The 21,361-nt window shown below is 33.7% G+C and overlaps 1 protein-coding gene across 1 annotated transcript; it reads left to right on the top strand.

Annotated features, from left to right (window-relative positions):
* The first annotated feature begins 592 nt into the window (after positions 1–592).
* On the top strand, positions 593–21,279 carry Apoltp (Apolipoprotein lipid transfer particle). Its single transcript, XM_029305146.2, has 26 exons — positions 593–1,209; positions 2,033–2,077; positions 3,201–4,281; positions 4,453–4,813; positions 5,087–5,396; positions 5,686–6,185; positions 6,373–6,668; positions 7,202–7,712; positions 7,793–7,934; positions 8,041–8,214; positions 8,421–8,966; positions 9,054–9,969; positions 10,187–11,291; positions 11,640–11,933; positions 12,066–12,269; positions 12,358–12,513; positions 12,704–13,840; positions 14,208–14,569; positions 14,760–16,144; positions 16,555–16,739; positions 16,818–16,972; positions 17,124–18,298; positions 18,664–18,875; positions 19,226–20,239; positions 20,313–20,762; positions 20,907–21,279. The coding sequence occupies exons 1-26, from the start codon at positions 1,152–1,154 to the stop codon at positions 20,991–20,993; spliced, it is 12,861 nt and encodes a 4,286-aa protein (XP_029160979.2). The 5' UTR covers positions 593–1,151; the 3' UTR covers positions 20,994–21,279.
* Positions 21,280–21,361: the final 82 nt, after the last annotated feature.

Here is a 21,361-nt window from a genome sequence, read left to right as displayed (position 1 = left end):
TCCCACGCATATATTTTTATAAAAAAATATTTAGAAAAAATTATTTTGATTTTATCTATTATATAGTTTTGAGATATACATAACTCTAATTTAGCTGTATATTTATTATATAACTTTTCGCATTTGTTTTTTTTCTTTTCTTTATTAACAAGTATAATTTTTCTCTCGTTCTCTGCTGTTCACACTTTGAATATTAACGAAAACGCATAAAAACTATTTAAAATGTGTCCCAAAAAATATCTCTCGTTCTCTTCTCTAAATAGACGAGATAAATAGAGATAAATACTTCATCCTCTTTCCATATGCAGCTATAGTATGTATAAGCTCAGCTAAATAATTTGAAACCGTAATTCCATGTGGACACCATATGTGGAGTCCAGCATATATATACACATATATATATATATATATATATATATATATGTGTGTGATGCATTCATGTTGCATTTTTATACACATTTCTTCGCGCAGAGACATATATACTTTTAGTCTCTCTAGGATCTTGGTGCGAGCCGCTATCTTATCAAAGACCGAGGAGACCTCTGACCCCTGTGTAAACACAAAAAGCATATTGGGAGACCTTTAACATCTGATCCTCTCCCTCGGCCATTCTCCGATCAGCCAGCAACGGAAACACTTATTTAGCTGCACGTGGTGTGGACGCCACATACATTCTCTCTACCTCCGTTTTCATCTTCAATCAAGTCGCCAATCCGCACCCCGGTTTATCATCTCGGGTGGTTATCGCGGATATTTTTGTCACATGAGAGAAAGAGCTCAGCCGCGAATATCAAGACTTTCTATCGATCAATTTCTCCGTAAATTTTCAAATTTTCATAGATTCAAGTGAAACGCGTATAGTGTGAAGTGAAAAAGAAAAGAGAGAACGAGAGAAAAAAAATTAAAAGAAAGGAGAATAAAAATTTATAGTGATCAGTGCTTCAAAATTGCTTATCGAAAAATTTTCTTCTGATAGTATTTAATTAATAAATATATTATAATCTCCTAGATAACAAGGCAGTGTGTCAGATATTCATTTTGATATATCTAACGTCGAGGGATGAAGACTTCGATAGGAAGGTGCCGATCTTGAAAGATCTCTTTAGAATTTCGGAAAACGATATAAGGTTGGAGAATTGGTACCGGAAGTCATGAAGGCGATATTGTTTCTTGCGCTCACGTGCGCAATATTGACTGTCGTTCGAGGAGGTAATTATCAGCAATTTCCGGTATATATATATTTATTGCGACATCCGGTGTTTCATTAATTTGCCTGTTATATCAAGCGCAATGTATGCTGACGTCTTCAAATAGCGTAAACAAAAACATTTACGCATATATATATATATATATATTTAAAGATAAAGATATTTTTATATAATAATATATTATATAATTGCATATATGCACATAAAATTTCATATTTTTGTTTAAGAATATATATAATATACGCGTTATATTAAACTGACATTTGTGTATATAGGATTGTGGAAGTAATTATTTTAAATGTAAAAGTATTTTGTGTATATTATAAAACTCAACACAAAAGAGATATAGCATTGCAGTGAAAAATATATTAACAAGTACTCATAAATATTAGACTGTAACTCTTGAAATTAAATTACATATACAAATTTATTTATTGTTAAAATTTTTTTTTAATTTTTAAATTTAAATTGTATACGTTTACTATTATATATATATATATATATATATATATATATATATATATAATAGTAAAAGTATACAATTTAAATTTAAAAATTAAAAAAAAATTTTAACAATAAATAAATTTGTATATGTAATTTAATTTCAAGAGTTACAGTCTAATATTTATGAGTACTTGTTAATATATATATATATATATATATATATATATATATATATATATATATATATAGCCATATGTTATAATTTTCAAATTAAATCAAGATAATTAAAATATAATAATATAAAACATTATAAATTTTAATGTAATGAATATATATTTATATATTATTAAATAACGCTTTTTTAATTTTTTTGTCTCCAGAAATTAATAAGGATCCTGCACTATGTGGCCGAATCAAATGCAAAAGTAATATTTTAATATTTTCTACATATATTATATACTAAAACACATATAGTAAATTAAAGTTTCTACTCTTGTCTTTCCGTTGATTTTACAATTCTCGGAAATTTTTATCATGTATCCCATGCCACGTTGGCGTATTATTGAAAGAGGAAACGAAGATCCGTTTCCGCTGTTATTTCACTCTCATCTTACATTTTTTTTACAAGAATTGCTATCATTGCATCTTTTTAACATTAAAATATTTATTTATTCTCCTCTTTTAAATATGATTAAATTTATTTTACAATTTATTTTAATCTGAGAACTTAATCAGCTTATTTTATATAAATAAATTTATTGATTATTATTAGATTGCATTATTTGTTGCACGCGCAAATATTATATATTCATATTTAAGCAAATAAAGAAAACCGGAGATAAAAATATATGAAAAAATATAGTCAAAATATGATAAATAAAAGTATTAATTAATTTGATAAATTAAAATTAATATAAGATTATTATTTAGAATTTGTTCTAATACGCTTAAATAATAATCTTATTTTAATTTTAATTTATTCAAATTAATTAATACTTTTATTTATCATATTTTGACTATATTTTTTCATATATTTTTATCTCCGGTTTTCTTTATTTGCTTAAATATGAAATCATTGTGTATATATCTATACGTCATAGTTGCGTCTGTGGAGGTGAAGGACTATGATCTTTATATATTTTCTAAACAAATGCGTATTTGCATAGATAACAGACTACAAGGAAATGAAAATTATCTCGGAAATTATTGTGGCTAAAAAATATTTTTAGACGCGATAAATATACTTTGCTCATAAAATTAGTTTTATACTAACAATGTGAATTATAATTGATATTAAATAGTTCTTCAAAAAAATAATAAATTATATATATTTTATATCTTAAATAAATCTTTTTATTTAATCAAAATTAGATAGAAAAAAATTGTCTATATGTGTATTCTGAAATTTAAAAAATATTATATGTTGCACACAGTTCTTTTTATATATCTTATATACATTAATCATGTAAAAGAAAAATATACATAATAATATAAATTATAATTTATTAGAATTACACAAAAAATATATCATTGATCTATTTCTTTCAGTCCCGTTGGAGAGAAAATTTAAATATCAGGAGGACATTCATTACGTGTACACGTATTCTGTGAACGTAAGCACAAATCTGGGTTATCATCAAACATCGCTTCATCATCTCGGAAACGATTCGAACTTGTACATCGACGCTACTTTGTCCGTGCATTTCAGCAGCCCTTGCGAGGGCTCCCTCAAGGTTCTGAACGCCAGCATAAGTCATGATCGTAGTACATACAACGTCGAGTTTCCTGATCGCGCTGGCTATGAATTTAAGACCAGTCTTGAGCGTTTCACACTAAGATTTACATTCGACGATGGGATAATCCACGAGCTGTGTCCGGACCAGCGCGAGCCGGTCTGGGCGTTGAATCTGAAAAGGGGCATGCTGTCGATGCTGCAGAACAGCATGCGACGTTTCGACGTGGACCACGACGTTAACGAAGTGGACATTTACGGCGCCTGCGACACTGAGTATCGTTTATACGAGGCCAAGCGAACCAGTTTGATCGTAAAGAAGAGCAAAAATTTGGCCGACTGTCAAAATGGTCCCAAGTACTTCTCCGTTGTGCAATCGAATCCTTACAGAACTCCGCGAAAGCTACATGAGCAACATGGATTGTTCACATCACGCAGCGACTGCGAGATTACGATTGATCATAACATCTACGAGAGGGTAGTCTGTGATGAAGTACGATTGCTGCAACCACTCTCCAATGGTGATAAAGCTGGTGGCAGGACCGATTCTCGGGTCATTCTTCAACTGATCCAGGAGACAAGGGAGACGGATTTCTTCCAAGAATCAGAAGAAAATGATAGTGAAGAAAAGGACAAAGATAATTTTATTCAAGACGCATCTCACAAGAAGAGAACCACGCTGCTATATGACCATGCGAAGACGCTGAAGACTATGCAGGGCGAGTTGCGAACCTCCCGAGATCTTCTAAAGAGCATGTGTCGACTCGCAAACACCGATGAGTTGCAGCAAAGATTCTCTGAAATATTTACCAATTTTATTCGTTCGGCTCGTTTTCTAGATTATCCCCTGTTGTCGCAATTGTTCTCGAGGGCTAATAACATTTGCAAAATTGGAAAGTACGTATAGCATTGTTAACAATCTTATTAGTCGACTGAAAATTACTTAAGTTTAAAAATAATTAAAAAAGATAAATAATAGAAATTTTATATGATACATTTATTTTAATTAATATATAATTTGTCAATATTTTTTCTTAATAATGTTTAATATTTTCTTTTATTTTATAGGAAGCACATCATCGCAGCACTACCATACCTAAACAGCAACGCTGCAGTAAACGTCATGAAGGATTTGATCGTAAAGAAATATGTTGATCAGGCGACCATTAATGATTGGATCATTACTTTTGCTTTGTTCCCGCGACCGGATCGCGAGACCATCAAAGGTATCTCGCAGCTACTGGACTTTGAACATCAAATTTCGGACGTCCAGTTTAGTCTCAGCTACTCCACCATTATTCACACATATTGCAAAAACCACGATAACTGCATCGATTTAAAGGAGGTGGATGCGTTCCTGTCGCATCTTCAGCGGAAAATCTCACAAGGTTGCGCGCCTCGTCTTCATTCTCCTCTCGTGACGAAAGAAGTAAAATATTTATAATTTTATAATCTTGCCATTTGCAGTAAATTCTAATCATTGAAAAATAAACAGCGTGTTAACACATACACACATAGCAAAAGAAATAAAGCTTTAAAAATAATTTTTTTGTTCAATATTACAATTGACAATAATTACGAAAAGGAAAAAAACTAATATAAATATAATATAATTATTAATAAAAAATAATTAATTATTAAATGTATAATTATTAAGTGGATAATTAATTATTAATAATTTAATATAACTGTATAATTGCAGACATTGGAAGCTTTAAAGGCAATTGGTAACATGGGGCTTGAAACAAAGAATTTACAAAGAGACTTGAAGAAGTGCATAGATGATAATGGTGGATTCTTACCTATGGAAGTTCGTATTGCTGCCATTGATGCTCATCGTAGACTGCCGTCCTGCGAAGAGACAAGAGATGAATTCTTCCTTGATTATTATCGCAATACGACATTAGATACTGAAATTCGTATTGCCTCTTACTTACAAGTAATGCATTGTCCTGATTACAATGTTATTAAAACTATCAAGCATACTCTCAAAATGGAAGAAGTCAATCAAGGTTTGTATATCAATCTTAATATGAAAAAGTTAATAAGCTTTTATTATCTCTATTATAATTTATGTTTTTGACCTGTTTTTTTTACAATTCTACAATTTTTTTATAATTTTACAATTTTAAGTTTATTTAAAGAAAAAATTTAATTTACGTCCCCAGATAACCACAGTAATTATTATGACATCATTTTGATGTCAAAACGATGTCATAATAATTACTGTGGCTATCTGGGTCATTTTTTTATTTTTAATTTTTGGATTTATTTTCTTAATTTTTTAAAAATTGTTTTCAGTTGGTTCTTTCGTATGGAGTCATTTAGTGAATCTCTACAACTCTGCCTCGCCTACTAGAGTCGAGATTCAAAGTTTACTGACAGATCGAGACCTCGATAATAAATTCAACAGCGATGTTAGAAAGTTTTCGCGTAATTACGAAAACTCCTTCTTTTCCAAGGAGTATAACATCGGCGCAAATTATCAAACAAATTTGATTTTCTCACCAAAATCATACGTACCACGATCATTTACATTTAACGTTACCACTGATCTTTTCGGCCAATCCGTGAATTTATTTGAAATTACTACACGAATGGAAGGTCTGGAATATTATGCAGAGAATCTTTTCGGTCCAAATGGTGTCTACAATAACGAAAAAGTTTCGAATCACCTTCGGACTTTTCTCAGATATTTCAGATCGGCATCGGAGAAGAAAAATTACTGGGATGGTGTAAATCGACTGCCTAATGTTATCGATAACAATTTCGATCATCCGAAAATTAGTTTTGGATATAAGGTATATATGAATAAATAAATAAAAAAAATATATATATATATCTCGATAAAATTTAAAATCCAAAAATTGAGTTTACTAAAATATATACAATATAGTTATTATAAATAACAATATATATACTTTTTTTTATACATTCTACATACATATAAACTAATTATGATAACATCATTGTTGTTTGTTGCAATAGATATTCGGAAATGAGTTGAAGTTTACGACACTGGATGGCGACAAGCAAGTGATGTCTGCACTGGCGAATTTCAATCTCTGGCAAAAGATGAAAGAATTTTTGGCTATGCAAGAAATTCTCTATGAAAGAACGGCAATGTTCTTGGATTCCTCTTATGTCGTGCCAACAGGATCTGGTCTACCGATTCGCTTGGATATGGCCGGTTCCATGGCTTGCAATCTTAAGATTTCGAAAATACTCGATGATGCTCGATTATCCGACAGAGAGTTCCAGCTCACAGCTAATATTGCTTCCAGGTTTGTTTATTCTTTATATATATATATATATATATATATTTATTTATTTATTTATTTATTTATTTATTTATTTATTTATTTATTTCATACACTCAAAAATTATTCTATAATAAATAATAATCATAAATGCAGTTACAAAAATATAAATAAGAATTAACCATCTTATATTTATTATGATATATTAATATGATAAAATTCTTATAGTAATATATTGCTTTTTATCGTTTTGTTGGAATTTATTGAGAAAAAATTAAAAATTTATCGTAATTAATTGTTTTTAATCGTAGTTATGAAACTACGATTAAAAACGATGCAATTATTTTCTATTTTTTTTATCGATTTTTTAATTAATTTTTTAAATCAGGGAAAATTCTTTTTATATATACAACTTCTATATTTGATTAGATTTTATTAAATAAATCTATCTATACGTCTCTTTCAGAAAAATAATTTATTTTTGTATTCTTTTCTCTCTATATTTTTATTTTTTTTTTAATATTTCTTATTCTATATTTTATGTGACGTTTTTGCAGCATAAATATCGACATGGTAGGTACGATGACTGTCGATGCTTTTTACAAATCTGCTGGGCTCAAGTTGCGAACAAACATGTACTCTTCCGGAACTGTGCAGCTTCATTTGAACATAAATAATACCCGTTTAGTGCACGTGAGTTTAGGCTTACCGAATCGCAAGGTAGATGTGCTCTCGTTGCACTCGGACGTCGCTTTCATTAAAATTAAAGGTGCCGAAATTGAAGAAAAGCCGTTGGGCATCTTGATAGCCGATGAAAACCAAAAGAATTTGCAACATCCGGTAGTCATACCTAAAAATATTGTCAGTAACACCACTTGTAGCTGGGCTGCTTTGGACCGGCTAATAGGTTTGAAAATGTGCACTGACTATCAATTCACGAATATGACCAAGGATCTCAAAGCGCCTTATTTTATCTTAAGTGGACTTACGCTTTTCAAGGTCTCGTTGATTAAAGCCGATCCAACCGCTAAGAATTATGTATTGGAGTATAATTGGAATAAAACTCAGGTAAAGTAAAAGCTGGTATATAATATTGATATTTAATGAAAATTACAATGCAATTATGGCTTTTGTTAATTTTATTTCAGAACCATAGCACATTTAAGTTCATGTTTGACACACCTGGCTCGCAGGTGAACAGAGAAATAAGCGCTACTGTCGATTTTGATATAATAAATAATAATGTTACTGCTTTAATTCATTCGGCTGGCAATTCTTTGATTGCTAAAGGTAATAATATTTAATTTATATTAATATTTTGTAAATGTATATATAATTTTTTCAAATTATATGTATAATTATTAATAAAGGTGTTAAAGCAATTCTTTATTTCCAGGCACATACAAACGTTCTGAAAATGAGACTTACATGGATATCGGTTTCGATATCAATGGTACAAAACACTTGGATGCCAGCGTGGGTTACACGAGAAAGAAGTTTACTCATGGTTACACTTATCATCCTAAAATTCATCTAACTATCAATAATGAACGAGTTGCTGCAATTTCAGGTATTTGTTGTCTTTCAAATATATCTTTTTCAGTTTGAAAAATTAATTTTAGTTTCTAATTAACGTACGTTAATTTTATAAGTAATTTTATCATAATTTTATCATATATATACAAATGATTAATAGAGATACAAATAATTTTTGATATAATACACAAATATACAAATAATACACATATACAAAAAATTATTTTTTAACTGCATCAGGTGCAATAAGGAACGCGCAAAAAAACAACATCTCCCAATTCGATATAGATTTGACCTTTCAAACAAAGCGAGTCTGGAGTAAATTAGTCGGCTACATCGTTCAACGAAATATTAGCCTGGCCGGCGATTTCCAGTTAGATTATCAGCTGCAACGTATGCCGAAAAAAGAGACTCTTCACCTAGAGGTCTCGCTATCTAATCGTTCGTCGAAGACGCTCACGCATAAGACTGCCGAAATGAAGCTGCAATCCACCGCTTATCCGCAACTCAATACTGTGATAAACGCCTGGTATCAGCAAGCTCTCGGCCATTTAGAACTGCACGCCGAAGTAAATTCGAATCCGCATCTCAAGGATGATCGACACAAACTCACGGCGCAGCTTATCATCTCTTACTCGAAAATGTACTTTCAAAACCAGGGCACGAAGGTGAACGCGCTAATAGCCGTCACCAAACCCATTCAAAACCTGGACCTCAAAATGGGCATCAATCATTACACCCTCGGCGCCGAATCAAAGACCAGTTTGCTCATAGGATATGCACCTGGTATAAAATTATTATATAAACAAAATTTTTAATATTCAACAAATATTTAATAAATAAAAATATTCAATAAATCTTTTTTATTTGCAGGCAAGGAGATTAGTCTGATCGTCAACATCATTACGCCGCGTGATCTGCTATTCTCCATAGAGGGTCACACGAATCTAACGATTCCAAATTTCAACTCGATGTTGATCGGGGCACGTATCAAGGAGCGATCGCGACATGAATACGAATTGGATTTCTCTGGCACATGGTTCAGCGGTCACAACATGACTGCGCGCGGAACTTACTCCGATCGATCATCGGCTGCTATCATCAATCATCACTTAAAAATGATCTTGAAATCGCCGAGCTTTGTCAATTCAATTTTGCTTAACTGTCATTTGTATCAGAATCATAGTGATCTTAGAGTCAATCTATATGCCGAACAATTAGACTACGATAAGTATGCCTTTGTATTGAATCATACAACGCTGTCGACAACCAATATAATGTCGTATATAGAAGCTAGATACCGCAGTAACGTGTATTCGGCGATGACAAACATTGATATTACACGAGAAATTCGTTTAGAGCTGCATTTAGACAAATGGCGGGACGTTCATTTGACCTTAAGCGGTATCAACGAAGAGAACCGGCAAGAGTTGGCAGCGGAGATTAAGTGGGACGCCAACAGAGATCCCGCCTTGAAACTCGGCACAATGTTGCAATTAAGTAGAGAGTACCTGATGGACACAACTTCACCCGGAATCAAGCGAAACACGATGATAACGTTGACTTATCCGGGTAGATTAATAACTGGTTCTTGTGACCTGGTTATACGTAGTCCACACAGTTATCTAGTGGATATTACTGTGAATTGGAATCCGGAGAACATAATTAAAGCGTCGATCAATGCGGATTATGTCGTAAAAGTAGAGCCAGAAATGAGGACGTATGTCAAATTGGAATCGCAGCTATTAACGCCTTTTGAACAATGGAAAAAGACCGCCTTAAACATGAGGTAAGAGCTTGCATTTCAGTTTTAAATTATTTTATATGATAATGAGACATGTATATAAAAATATACTATTATTTTTATCTATTTTTACAAATACAAAGTCGAATCAAATATTCTTGGCTTTTTTTGACAAACTATGACTATTTAATTTCCAAAGTTTTGATTATAGAAAAATAGCTTTTACTGTCAGTTATTATTTTAATCTTATTATTGCGCGCAGATATGTACAATTGTCAGATAGAGTCCTAGCTAGCAGTAGCGTTTACTGGAAGGATTCCCAGTACGCAATAGCGGAATTCGATGCTAGTGCGAACGAGCATGAGGACTTGAAGGAATGGATGGCGAATTGCGGTTTTACCAGCACTTTACACTCCAATTTTTCGTGGGTGACCGTGAACATCACTCACAAAATGCTACGCTCGCAAACAGTTGACACGCATATGCTGATCAAGTATAATCCTGACAAAACGATTGACGCGCGCAGCATCTGGCATTTAGACAAGGAATCGGACAATGTATTCAATCTTACCGGCAATCTGCACCTATATTCACCCTTGGCAAACTACCGGAAGAACGAACTCAAGTGCCAGCTGCGTCTCATCACTAATTGGAGATTCTTCGGCGCAGCTAATCTCGAGCTGGATAAACGCAAATATACCGGCAACCTAATCGGTGATCTCGTACTCTGGAAGGAGTCTAAGGTGGAGTTTAATGTCACCACGCCGCTGGAGAAGTTCGCCTTCGTTCGTGGCAGATTCGGTCTGTCGGAGAACAACCGGCATGCAGTGGCAGAGATCATCACGCCGAATGGCCCGCTGGGTGTCGAAGCGTTGTGCCAGCTCTTCACCTCCGCTTACGACTTCAACGTCAAGTTCATGCTGGCGACGCCCATCGACTTACTGCAAAAGGCACTGATGGTGGCCAAATTAAATAATCGTGAGGCCGATTTCAGGATCGGTTATAACAATATCACAGCAGGCTTTCTCGGTACTTGGCACTATCACAACATCACCGATTTCGATTACAGCTACATAGTGCTCACACCGTTGGAGGGTCTGCAGGAATGCGGGGTGATTACCAAATTGATTGTGGTACGCACGGAGGCTGAAGACATGCTGAACGTAGACACAGAATTCTCATTGAGATTGGCAGACAATAAACTTGGTATCAAGGTGAAAGGAGGACCGAAACCTCCGCCTGTTAAGATTCCGCTGAAACGGGGGATTATATCCACGACAAACGATCCTGATGGTGATGAGTCGACAGAAGAAGAGGAAGAAGAGGAAGAGGATGAGGATGGTCTCTATTGGCGAGGAGAAGTGCAGGTAATTATAATTTATAATAGAACAAGAAAGAAAAAATCTAATCACAAAAGTTAAATTTTTATGTTAAATTTGAAATCTAATTTATAAAAGAAATTTAATTTATATATACATATCAAACATTTTTTTCTCTTTAAGAAATATGATAAGCTATGATATAGGAAACTACTATATTAACATAGAAAATAATAAGAAATTAATTTAAATTAATTTAAAATTGAGACTTATTATATATATTTTTATTTACTTATTTATTTTCCTTTAATAAAACATTACTAATTATTAATTTAATAATATTATATACTAGACTAGATAATATGTCATTATCTCTGTATTTATTCATTTATACAGATGTGGCTCATAATAATTCCGGATATATCGGGAGAGTTAGATATCGATACTGAAGGTGATACTTATAAGATTCTAAGCACAATCCAATTGCCACTCGGCAAAATCATCATAGACGACAATTTTGTTATGGAAGATGTATTTCATATAAAAAATGATCTACATATTGACTTGACATTCAGTAATATCAAAGAGATAACATCATTCTACATATTTCAAATCGATGAGCTTGATGAGCAATCGACCTATTTCATGGAAATGGGCGTAAACGTTAGGAAAAATATTACATGGATCGAGGTAATATTATAATGTATAATTCAACACAATTTATATGTTTTATATACTTTTAATTAAAAGTACAAATCAACAAATTACATATATAGGTAAAGAAAATGTATACAAAATATATAAAATTTTATTATTCTATAGACCGGATTTCATGGCAATTATACGTATCAAATCGACACGAATAATACGAAGGCACATTTGGTAAAATTCAATATAAGGACACCTTTAGAATTTCTTAAAGACTTACGTACTAACGCAGTTGTAGAAATCAAAGGCAATCTTTATAGAAGTACAATTACGATTCGTGGAAATCAATTAATCATTGATTTGTCAGGAAATATAAAGGTGAGTTGTGCACAATTCTCATTTATGGGTGAAGATTTTTTCAAATATATAAAAATAAAAATATTTATATACGTTAATTTACCCGTAGATGGAGAAAGCTTTGCTTGATATGATGATTACGGGTGCAATCGATTCACCTATTTTAAAAATACCGATAACTACAATCGCCGCGAAAAAGGATTTTACTGGAAGTAGAAAGCAAATTAAATTTAATGCAGGGATAAAAGAGCCTGTATCAAAATACGTAAGTATCATATATAATCCGATTATAAGCTATAGATTAATAATTTATTTATATTAGCAATTAATTTTAATTGAATTGAGTTTCATATAAAAATTACTTAACAGAGCTAATTACTATTTTTATTTCATATAAAAATTAAATTATTTTATTATCTAAATAAAATATTAAATTAAAATTACTATTTTTGTAGACATCTTTCGAGGCTGTTTGGCAAATAGACGAGCATCTTATAAGAGCTTCCGCGAAACTGGAGAGTTGGATAAAAGCTTTAGAATCGCTGGAAACCGACGTCCTATATAGCAATGCAATTCGTATAAATAATACTGCCAAATTGAACGTACACGTAACGCATCTTGGCGAACAGGAATATCAGCTGGCTGGAAATTTAAGTAATGGTAAGATCGACGCAGATCTACATACGCCGCTGTCGCAAAAACCTCACTTCCACTTCCACGGAGATCTAAGACAGATCAATGAATCGTTGTACGACGTTAGAGGAGAATTGAAGGATCAATTGCAAGCAAAATCTTATGATGTCAGCTCTGTCATTTTTGTGCAAAATGACACTTTGACTTCGATAGACGTAAAAGCTGAACCGAAAAGCGCGAACATCGATCAAATCATTTTTAGATTGAAGAGAAAAACATACGGTCTTTTGCTAGACGTCGACGGTGGATCATTTAATGGCACCATTGACGCAAATATTCTCAACAATTTGAATTGGGATGTGAGAGCTCGTGCGGATCTCAAAAAAGCTGATAAAGTAGATATTTATCAACTAAATACTTTCATGAATGTGCAAGTGAATGGCAACACCACTCTATATATTCATGCCGAGACACCCTGGAATGATAGTAGGACTGTGACGGTAAACGGCAACATGATGGTGACCAATACGAGTGGTGACGTTCGACTAAATCATCGATTAAATGACGATAAATGCCATGCGGATGTTCAATGGAAGTTGATTTATATGGAAGATATGTTAATAAAACTGGTCGCAGGATATGACACCGCAGATTTGGGCGAGAAGGAACTGTCAACTTACGTGTTCTTCAAGAACATTGGTCGGTTGTATAGGGCTATCGATATGGGCTTAAACTTGGATATTAATCGAAAGATGTGGGAGTTCGGGACAAACATGACTATAGGTTTCCGCAGTAAGCAAAACTTTGATACGGTGTTCGTTGTGAAATTGCCACCTCCGGATAATGACGATCATCGGTTCTTGATTAGTTATCACACTAGCAAGGACATGCAGGACATTTCTTATGTCGTGGGTTACAATGCTGCTCAAGCGAAGAGTAATTATGCTTCGGATGGATCGGTTTGTATTTTAATATTAATATTAATAAATAGTAAAATTAGTCCAGATAATAATACAAATTTAAATAGTTTCTATATTTTATTAAAAATATTTATGTGGACTGAGAAAGATGTAATTCTGAAAAATATATATAATTGTATAAATGTATAACTATAGATTTTCAAAAAGAAATATATATTAAGAGAAATATTGAACAATATATTAATCATAAGAATGTTTATAGAAAAAATTATAAGTTTTTAAAATTTAAATTGTTCTTTCTCTCTCTCTCTCTCTTTCTTTTTCTCTTTCTCTTTTGTATATTTATATGCATAATTAAAATGAAAATATTTTCTTTTTCTCAAAAAATAACTATGCAAAATTTTAGGTTCGTATGGCTACACGCGATATTAATGGACACTTCCGAGTGACATGGGGTTTACTGTCGACGCAATCTGTGAACAATCTTTTTAATATCACCTTCGATAATAAAGAAATCGAGCTCAAATATTCTCTGTATACGCCGAAATTTCTGCAAGAAGAAACACTTGTATTTCTCTTTAGTTACGACGGTAATTCTGATGAACGAAATTTAATTAATGCCGATCTCTTTTATCCTCCAAGACAACAAATTGGAACCGCAAGGATATTTTATGAAAGTCTAATTAATGTTAATGGAACCATTAACGCTTCGATATCTACTCGGAATTTAGCATACGTCGGATGCAACTTTGTTGTACTTACTACTTTGTAAGTAAATCTATTATTATATTATAACATGTATTATAAATAAATCGCCTATAATATTGTCTATAAAAATCAAAACTTTTCTACAAATAATTAATGTGAGTAAATTAATAAGTAATTTAAAAGCAATTCTATTATTTTCAATTTTTAATTTTCTCTATAATAATTATACTGTTTCTCTTTTTATATGCAGGAAACAGAATAAAAGATTCGTTGAGTTCTTCTGGCCTAATAATACGGCTTCACTCAACTCCGATTACAATTATTACAGCGAGCGATTAGACTCGAATCTAGATGGTGTTTTGCATATAGAAGTTCCTCTGAATACTCGTCACGTCAGCCATCTGACTTTTGGCTATAAAAAACGTCCACAGATGACCACGGGCCATTCGAGTTTGACTTACAATAACGAGACAGTGTTGCATGCTCAATATAATTCAAAGAGTGAATCCCGGGCTGGCTTCGAAAAGGATCGTATTCAAATCACTGTGGAGAACATCTATAAGCCCATAGGCATCGTCTACGTGAATCAATATGAGTACAGCGGTGGAAACGAGGGGACCAACTATCCCACTGTCGAATTCAAACAAGTGAATATTTATCGATTAGATAACAGCTCCGCTTTCAATATCGCCGGTGAATCCAGAATCCGAACTACCCACACCGGCCAGGATATCCACTTGAAGGCGATGCACTCGAACAAGACAGTGCAGCTGAAGACGGACTACCAAGTATTGCCTGGCGAATTCGATCAGAATACATGGTTAAGTCTGGCCGAGGATGCCTGGGTGTCTTATCATATAAACATCTTGAACAAAACTACCGAGGACATGGACAATCAGTACCTCATCCTTAGTTGCTCTTATCCTCTACGAAACTTCACTATAGACGGTTCATATAAAATCACCAGCGACGAGGTGAGCTCCGAAGCAAACTTGCAATGGAAACGCGACGAAGAAAAATTGAGGATTGTCGGTGCGGCATTTAATTGGACGAATATTAACAGCACATCCATGGAGAAACAACAGCAAGTCGAACTGAGTCTTCGACATCCGACCTTCGAAGAGAAGAATGTCACGTTGAAGGGCATATTAATGAAGAGAAACCACAAGGACTTATTAAACGCCGTCTTCACTGCGAATTACTCTACCAACGAGGACAAGCTGTTGACGTTATCCGCTTTGTTAAGGGACGAGAGCGATGCATCGAGCAGGAAGTATTTCTATAAAATAGTCGGCAAGCACGTCAACACCAGATTAGATCTCGACGTCGAAGGATTCGTTCGCAGACAAGGATATATGTTACTCGAAACAGAGAATCATGCTCGATACACGCGCAGTTATGTGTCTAATGAAGCTGGAGAATTGATTGGTCGAATCGATCGGAAATCGAGGGAGATTTTCTTCCGACGAGTAAATAATGAGGCGGTCAAATATTTCGCAATTGGTTATTATCCATCGTCTTCTCGTTACGTCATAAATGGTAGCGCTATCAATACGCCGGAACTCAATGCTACCGGTGCCTTCTTCTTAGATCCAAGTGAGAAGCTTATTTGGACGATGGTTAATTACACGCCTGGTAAGTTGCAAAAAGGAATTTTGAAAAAAGTTAATAATTTACATATTTTAAAATAAAGAGATTAAATTAAATTAAATAAGATAAAATGGTGAAAACTGAAAATCTCTTATTATTATATGTATATCAAAATGAGATATTACCCAGATAGCCACAGTAATTATTATGATATCATTTTGATCAAAATGATGTCATAATAATTACTGTGGCTATCTAGGTAAATATTATAGACATTAATATTTTATTTTATTAGATATTTTTTACGGATATATTTTAAATACATTTTTTATTACTTTTCTTTTTTTATAAACACTCTCTAGACTATTTTAAAACTAAAATTAAAATAATTATTTTTCTTCAAGTTCCTTATCTGTTTATTTCTTTTACATTCTGCAATATTTTGTGTTTCATAGATGCACGAGTGAGTTTTAGAATGCATGGTAATATTCCGGACGCTCGAAATGCCATATTTAATATTTGGAGGACATACGACGACGATTTAACCATTTCGGATGTTTCTTTCTATTTGAAATTAAATCACTCGAGACTCATTACTTCAACTTTACGATGGCGACCCGAACTTAAGAGTGATATTGTTGTAAGTTATATAAATATGTACATCAAAGTATATTTAAGTAATGCAATATAATTAATACGCAATTATGATTATTTACAGAATACTGTAAAAACGACATTTAACGAAATGTGTGAAAGTGTAAATGATGATATCGATTATTGGAAACAATATATAAAAACTGAAGTAATAAATGCCATCACGGATGTGTGGCAAGACGCTGAACAGGATATTTCAGGATTCCTTGACGATTGGTAGTAAGTATTTCAAAAAGTAAATATCCATAATATTAAATCTGTTATTGATTATCAAAAAATATAAACGAAAGAATTATAAAATAAAAAATATTAAAATAAAATTTAATTTCTATACAGTTTTATATTATATCTTAATATTGTATTTTTTTAGTGATTTAAAAAATCTCGAGTATGACTTTGAAGAACTCCAGATATATTTGAACGAGTCTTATAATGCTAATCACTTCTACATCAAAGATATCGTTGGTATCGGAATATACGTCGTCGATGAATTGTCTCTGCGAAGTCATATCCAATCTCTTCCTAATATTTTGAACGAGATTTGGGAAATAATGGGCGGCTCCGGCGAAGCCCTGCGAAATTCATTGCTCTGGCTGATTGAGACCATCAAAAACGCTTATTACAAAGTATCCGAGATTATCGCCGCTGTGCTGAGAGGTGACTCGGTGTCGCAAGTGGCGAACATAATCGAGAAGCTGATTGAGAAATACGACATGTTCATTAAGGATCTGCACGTGTCCTTCATCAAATACATGGAGAATCTTTGGAACACAATTTTTTCGTCCATCTCGGAACAATGGCATCGCTTCTTGAAATTAATGGAACCTCTATTTATCCGATTCATTCATTATCTTGAGACACTCTCCTGGAAAGCGAGTAGGGAGATGCTCGATTTCTTGTACGATCGTAAGAAGGAGATTATCACGTCGCCGTACTTTGATCGTTTCACCAATTTTACGCAGGACGTCGACAAAGTTTATCGCGACATTAAAGCGAACGATATAGTGACTAACGTGCACAAATATTCGCGTCTGGTGATACAATTCATAAAACAACGCTATTTTGCCTTTGTGCCGTTTGGCAAAGAACTTAATGACGTCACAGAGGAAATTGTGTCAGAATTGAAGGAGCTTCGAAAACTACCATCGGTCAATTACGCTCTGGATAAACTCGAGCAAATGTACGATAAAATCGGTTATCTTAGTGAGTACTTTGAAGTCAGGGTTAAGATAGAAGGTCTCATTCAGCTGGTACATTCCAAGATGATGGACATCGGTCAGACGGCGTTACAAGCTGAGAGTCAATACAGGGAAGCCAAAACCATGTTCATCTTCGATCCTAATCAGGGTTTGATGTGTCTGGAGCAGAAACTGCCCATGTCCTGGCACGCTTTCAATCAGACACCTGAATTCCACGAGATACCGGAAATTAGAGCAATCGTGGACATGAAGAAATACTTCGTTACTTCGAATACAACCTTCTGGAGTCTTTACTATCAGTACAAACCGTATTCGGAGCTGACGAACTGGTTACCGCCGTTCAAAGGTTTGTTTACAAAAATGTAATAATGGGAAATACAGTATTAATTGCCTTTCTGATTTTTTAACACTTCTTTTCTTACATGCTGCTCTCTCGCTTTGCTTTTGTATTATTATATGTATATGAGAAAGTAAATGAAAAACGAAGGATATCATATCTTTAATTTATATATATATCAATTAATTTATATCTAATAATTTTTTATCTTTCATTCATTTACTCTTTAGAGAAGCAATGCAAGAGAGAAAACGATAATTAGAGAAATAACTGAAAGATACGAAGTTTCTCTTATTCTCATTATTATATTTGAATTTAATTCAATATACATATATTTTATTTTTAATAAGTATAATAATTCATGTTATTTTCAGCGCAAGCCATGATTATCGGTTCTCAGCATTATATCACTTTTGACGGACGTTATTTCGATTTTGTCGGAAATTGTACCTATTTATTAGCGAAGGATTTCGTGCACAATACTTTTGCAATTTTGGTGAAATATAATACAGAAACCGAAAAGATAACTCACCAGATCATAGTATTGGTTGGAAACAACGCCATCGAATTAGATCTCTTTAACGATGTTAGTAAAACTTACTATCTCATAACAAGAATGGAATTATAATTTCAATCACAGTTTTATCTTGTAAAAAATATTTAAGAATTATAACATAATATATATTATATGTATATTTAATAATTGTGCATATGTATATATTTAATGTTATATATAATAATTGTTGCACACACAATAGTATATTATTTTACATAAAAAACTTATATCTCTGCTTCAAAAGATAGAAAATTTATCAAAGGAAATCTATATCATATATCATTGCACTTTTATTATAAAAGAAATTATTTTTAATGCAATAAATAATAAAATAATCTCAATTTATATCTTAATATCAAATACAATGTATTTTTATTCAGACTATGAAGCTGATCTCCCAATCAGAGGGCACTACGACAAATCTACAGCTGCCGATCGAATTGGATCATGGTGCGACGTACGTTTATCAAGTAGAGAACGTGGTGACGGTGGAACGCAAGCACGATCAATTCCGATTGGAGTGTAATCTCAAGTTCAATTTGTGTACCTTAGAATTATCAGGCTGGTACTACGGGAAGACAGCCGGTCTCTTCGGCACGATGAACAACGAACAATTCGACGACATTCTGGGATCGAACAAACTGTTTTTAAAGGACACCGGCAGTCTCGCTCATAGCTGGTCTATCAACGAGAACTGCGTTGACACGACAAATCGCGCCAACAAGATCCAACATCTGGACAATGCAATATTCAAATTCTGCGACGAGCTGTTCGTGAACAAGAGCTCAGAGTTCGGTATCTGTTTCGGCGTGATCGATCCGATTATGTACGCTAGAATGTGCCTGAATAGCTTCACTGAAGACGAGGCCTGCACGGTGGCGATGTCCTACATGCAGAGGTGCATGTTCCACGACACTTATCTGAGAATTCCCGACAAATGCACTACGTGCACTATGATAGACGGTAGTCAGGTGGCCGAAGGCCGTTTCAAGCGATTGGAGGACGACGAAGTACCCCGATCAGTCGACGTGGTATTCATCGTCGAGGCAAAAAGCTGTAATCGCAACATGACGTCGAATAGCAGCATGGAATTGTTGATTACGCAGCTCGATAAAGAACTGAATGACCTAGGTCTCACGGAAAATCGATGGTCCCTGGTGATATTCGGCGGTGACGAAGTCTACGATCGACCCAGGAGCATCATTCTCGACGGACAGATTTTCACGAAGAACGTGGCACGCTTCACTGATTATTTCAATTATGTGCCAGTAGGCAACGGCAATCAAGATATTTTCGCCGCGATTGGATTCGCTTCACGACTCGTCTTCAGGGCTGGCGTGTCAAAGACCTTCATATTGATGCCATGCTCGCATTGCGAACCAGAGAATCAAACAGTAAGTTCTATTCTTAAGGTATATTTTTTATGAATTCTACTAGTCTAATTCATCTTTCGATATTTTGCTTTAGTTGGAGTACTCGGTATTACATCAAGTATTGTTGGAACACGACATCACTCTGCATATACTAATGGATGACGATTTCCAATTCGAGAAAGAGAAGATCGGCAAGACCTTCTACGGCTTGGATGCGTCCAAGTCGTACACCAGGAACGATTTTAAAAAGCTACTCGGCGATGAAGCTCTACGAAGACAGGTCAAGCTCTCCAAGAATGTGCTGGGTTATTGCACACCGCTGTCTTTGGAAACGAACGGGACGATATTCAGCGGCGACAAGCTGCGTCTCGAGAAGTCGGCTTTAATTAAAAAGTTCGTGAGCGTCTTTGCGAAGAGGGTCGCCCTTACAGCCGAGCCGAACAAATGTCAATTATGCGAGTGTACAGCTGATAATAACGGCGTCACGCAAATGGAATGCATGCCTTGCGTATATCCAATGCCTGTGTACGTGGATTACGTGAGTGTATGTATGCATATTCCAAAAAATCAAGATGTTTTGAAAAACGAAAGATGCCTGAAAGATTTAGAAAATTATATCTTCTGGACATCTTTACGATATCTCGCCCAGATACATTAGTACGATTAACGAAATTATCTTTCCTTGCAGGAAACTTTTAATCTCAACGAGTCGTTCTCGATGATGCCGTCAGCAGATAGTACTCATCATAGCCAAATCGATCCAGAGGACGATTGAAGATATAATTAAAATATAGTTAGATTATATTAGATGCTAGATAACAGGTATTAATCATATTTATTTGCAATATCTTTTGTAATATAAAATAATATACCTACCTCCCTTCCCAATCCAAGATTTGTCTTATATTAAAGACAATATATGAAATATATATTAAAATTAAAATAATATTAAACATATTAAATAATAATAAAAATATATACAATTACAAAAATATATAATAAAATAAAATATCAGGATATATCAGTAAAGTATTAATACTTACGATATGTTTAAAAACAAATTTATGTCTAATTGTTGTTTGAATAATTATATATAAGGCTGATGAGGGAGGGGAAGTGGTACGATTATTATGTAAAAGCACA

This window comes from Nylanderia fulva, unplaced genomic scaffold (assembly GCF_048542155.1).
Source record: "Nylanderia fulva isolate GAGA-0341 unplaced genomic scaffold, ASM4854215v1 Scaffold22, whole genome shotgun sequence".
NCBI classification, from domain to species: domain Eukaryota; kingdom Metazoa; phylum Arthropoda; class Insecta; order Hymenoptera; family Formicidae; genus Nylanderia; species Nylanderia fulva.
This window is presented reverse-complemented; position numbering and strand designations above follow the sequence as displayed.

Excerpts from the sequence above, each read along its gene's own strand:
- Apoltp (XM_029305146.2), top strand. The coding sequence starts at position 1,152 with ATGAAGGCGATATTGTTTCTTGCGCTCACGTGCGCAATATTGACTGTC. Across the intron at positions 8,967-9,053 it reads GCTCATAGGATATGCACCTG|GCAAGGAGATTAGTCTGATC; the intron begins GTATAAAATTAT and ends TTTTATTTGCAG. Across the intron at positions 9,970-10,186 it reads AAGACCGCCTTAAACATGAG|ATATGTACAATTGTCAGATA; the intron begins GTAAGAGCTTGC and ends TATTGCGCGCAG.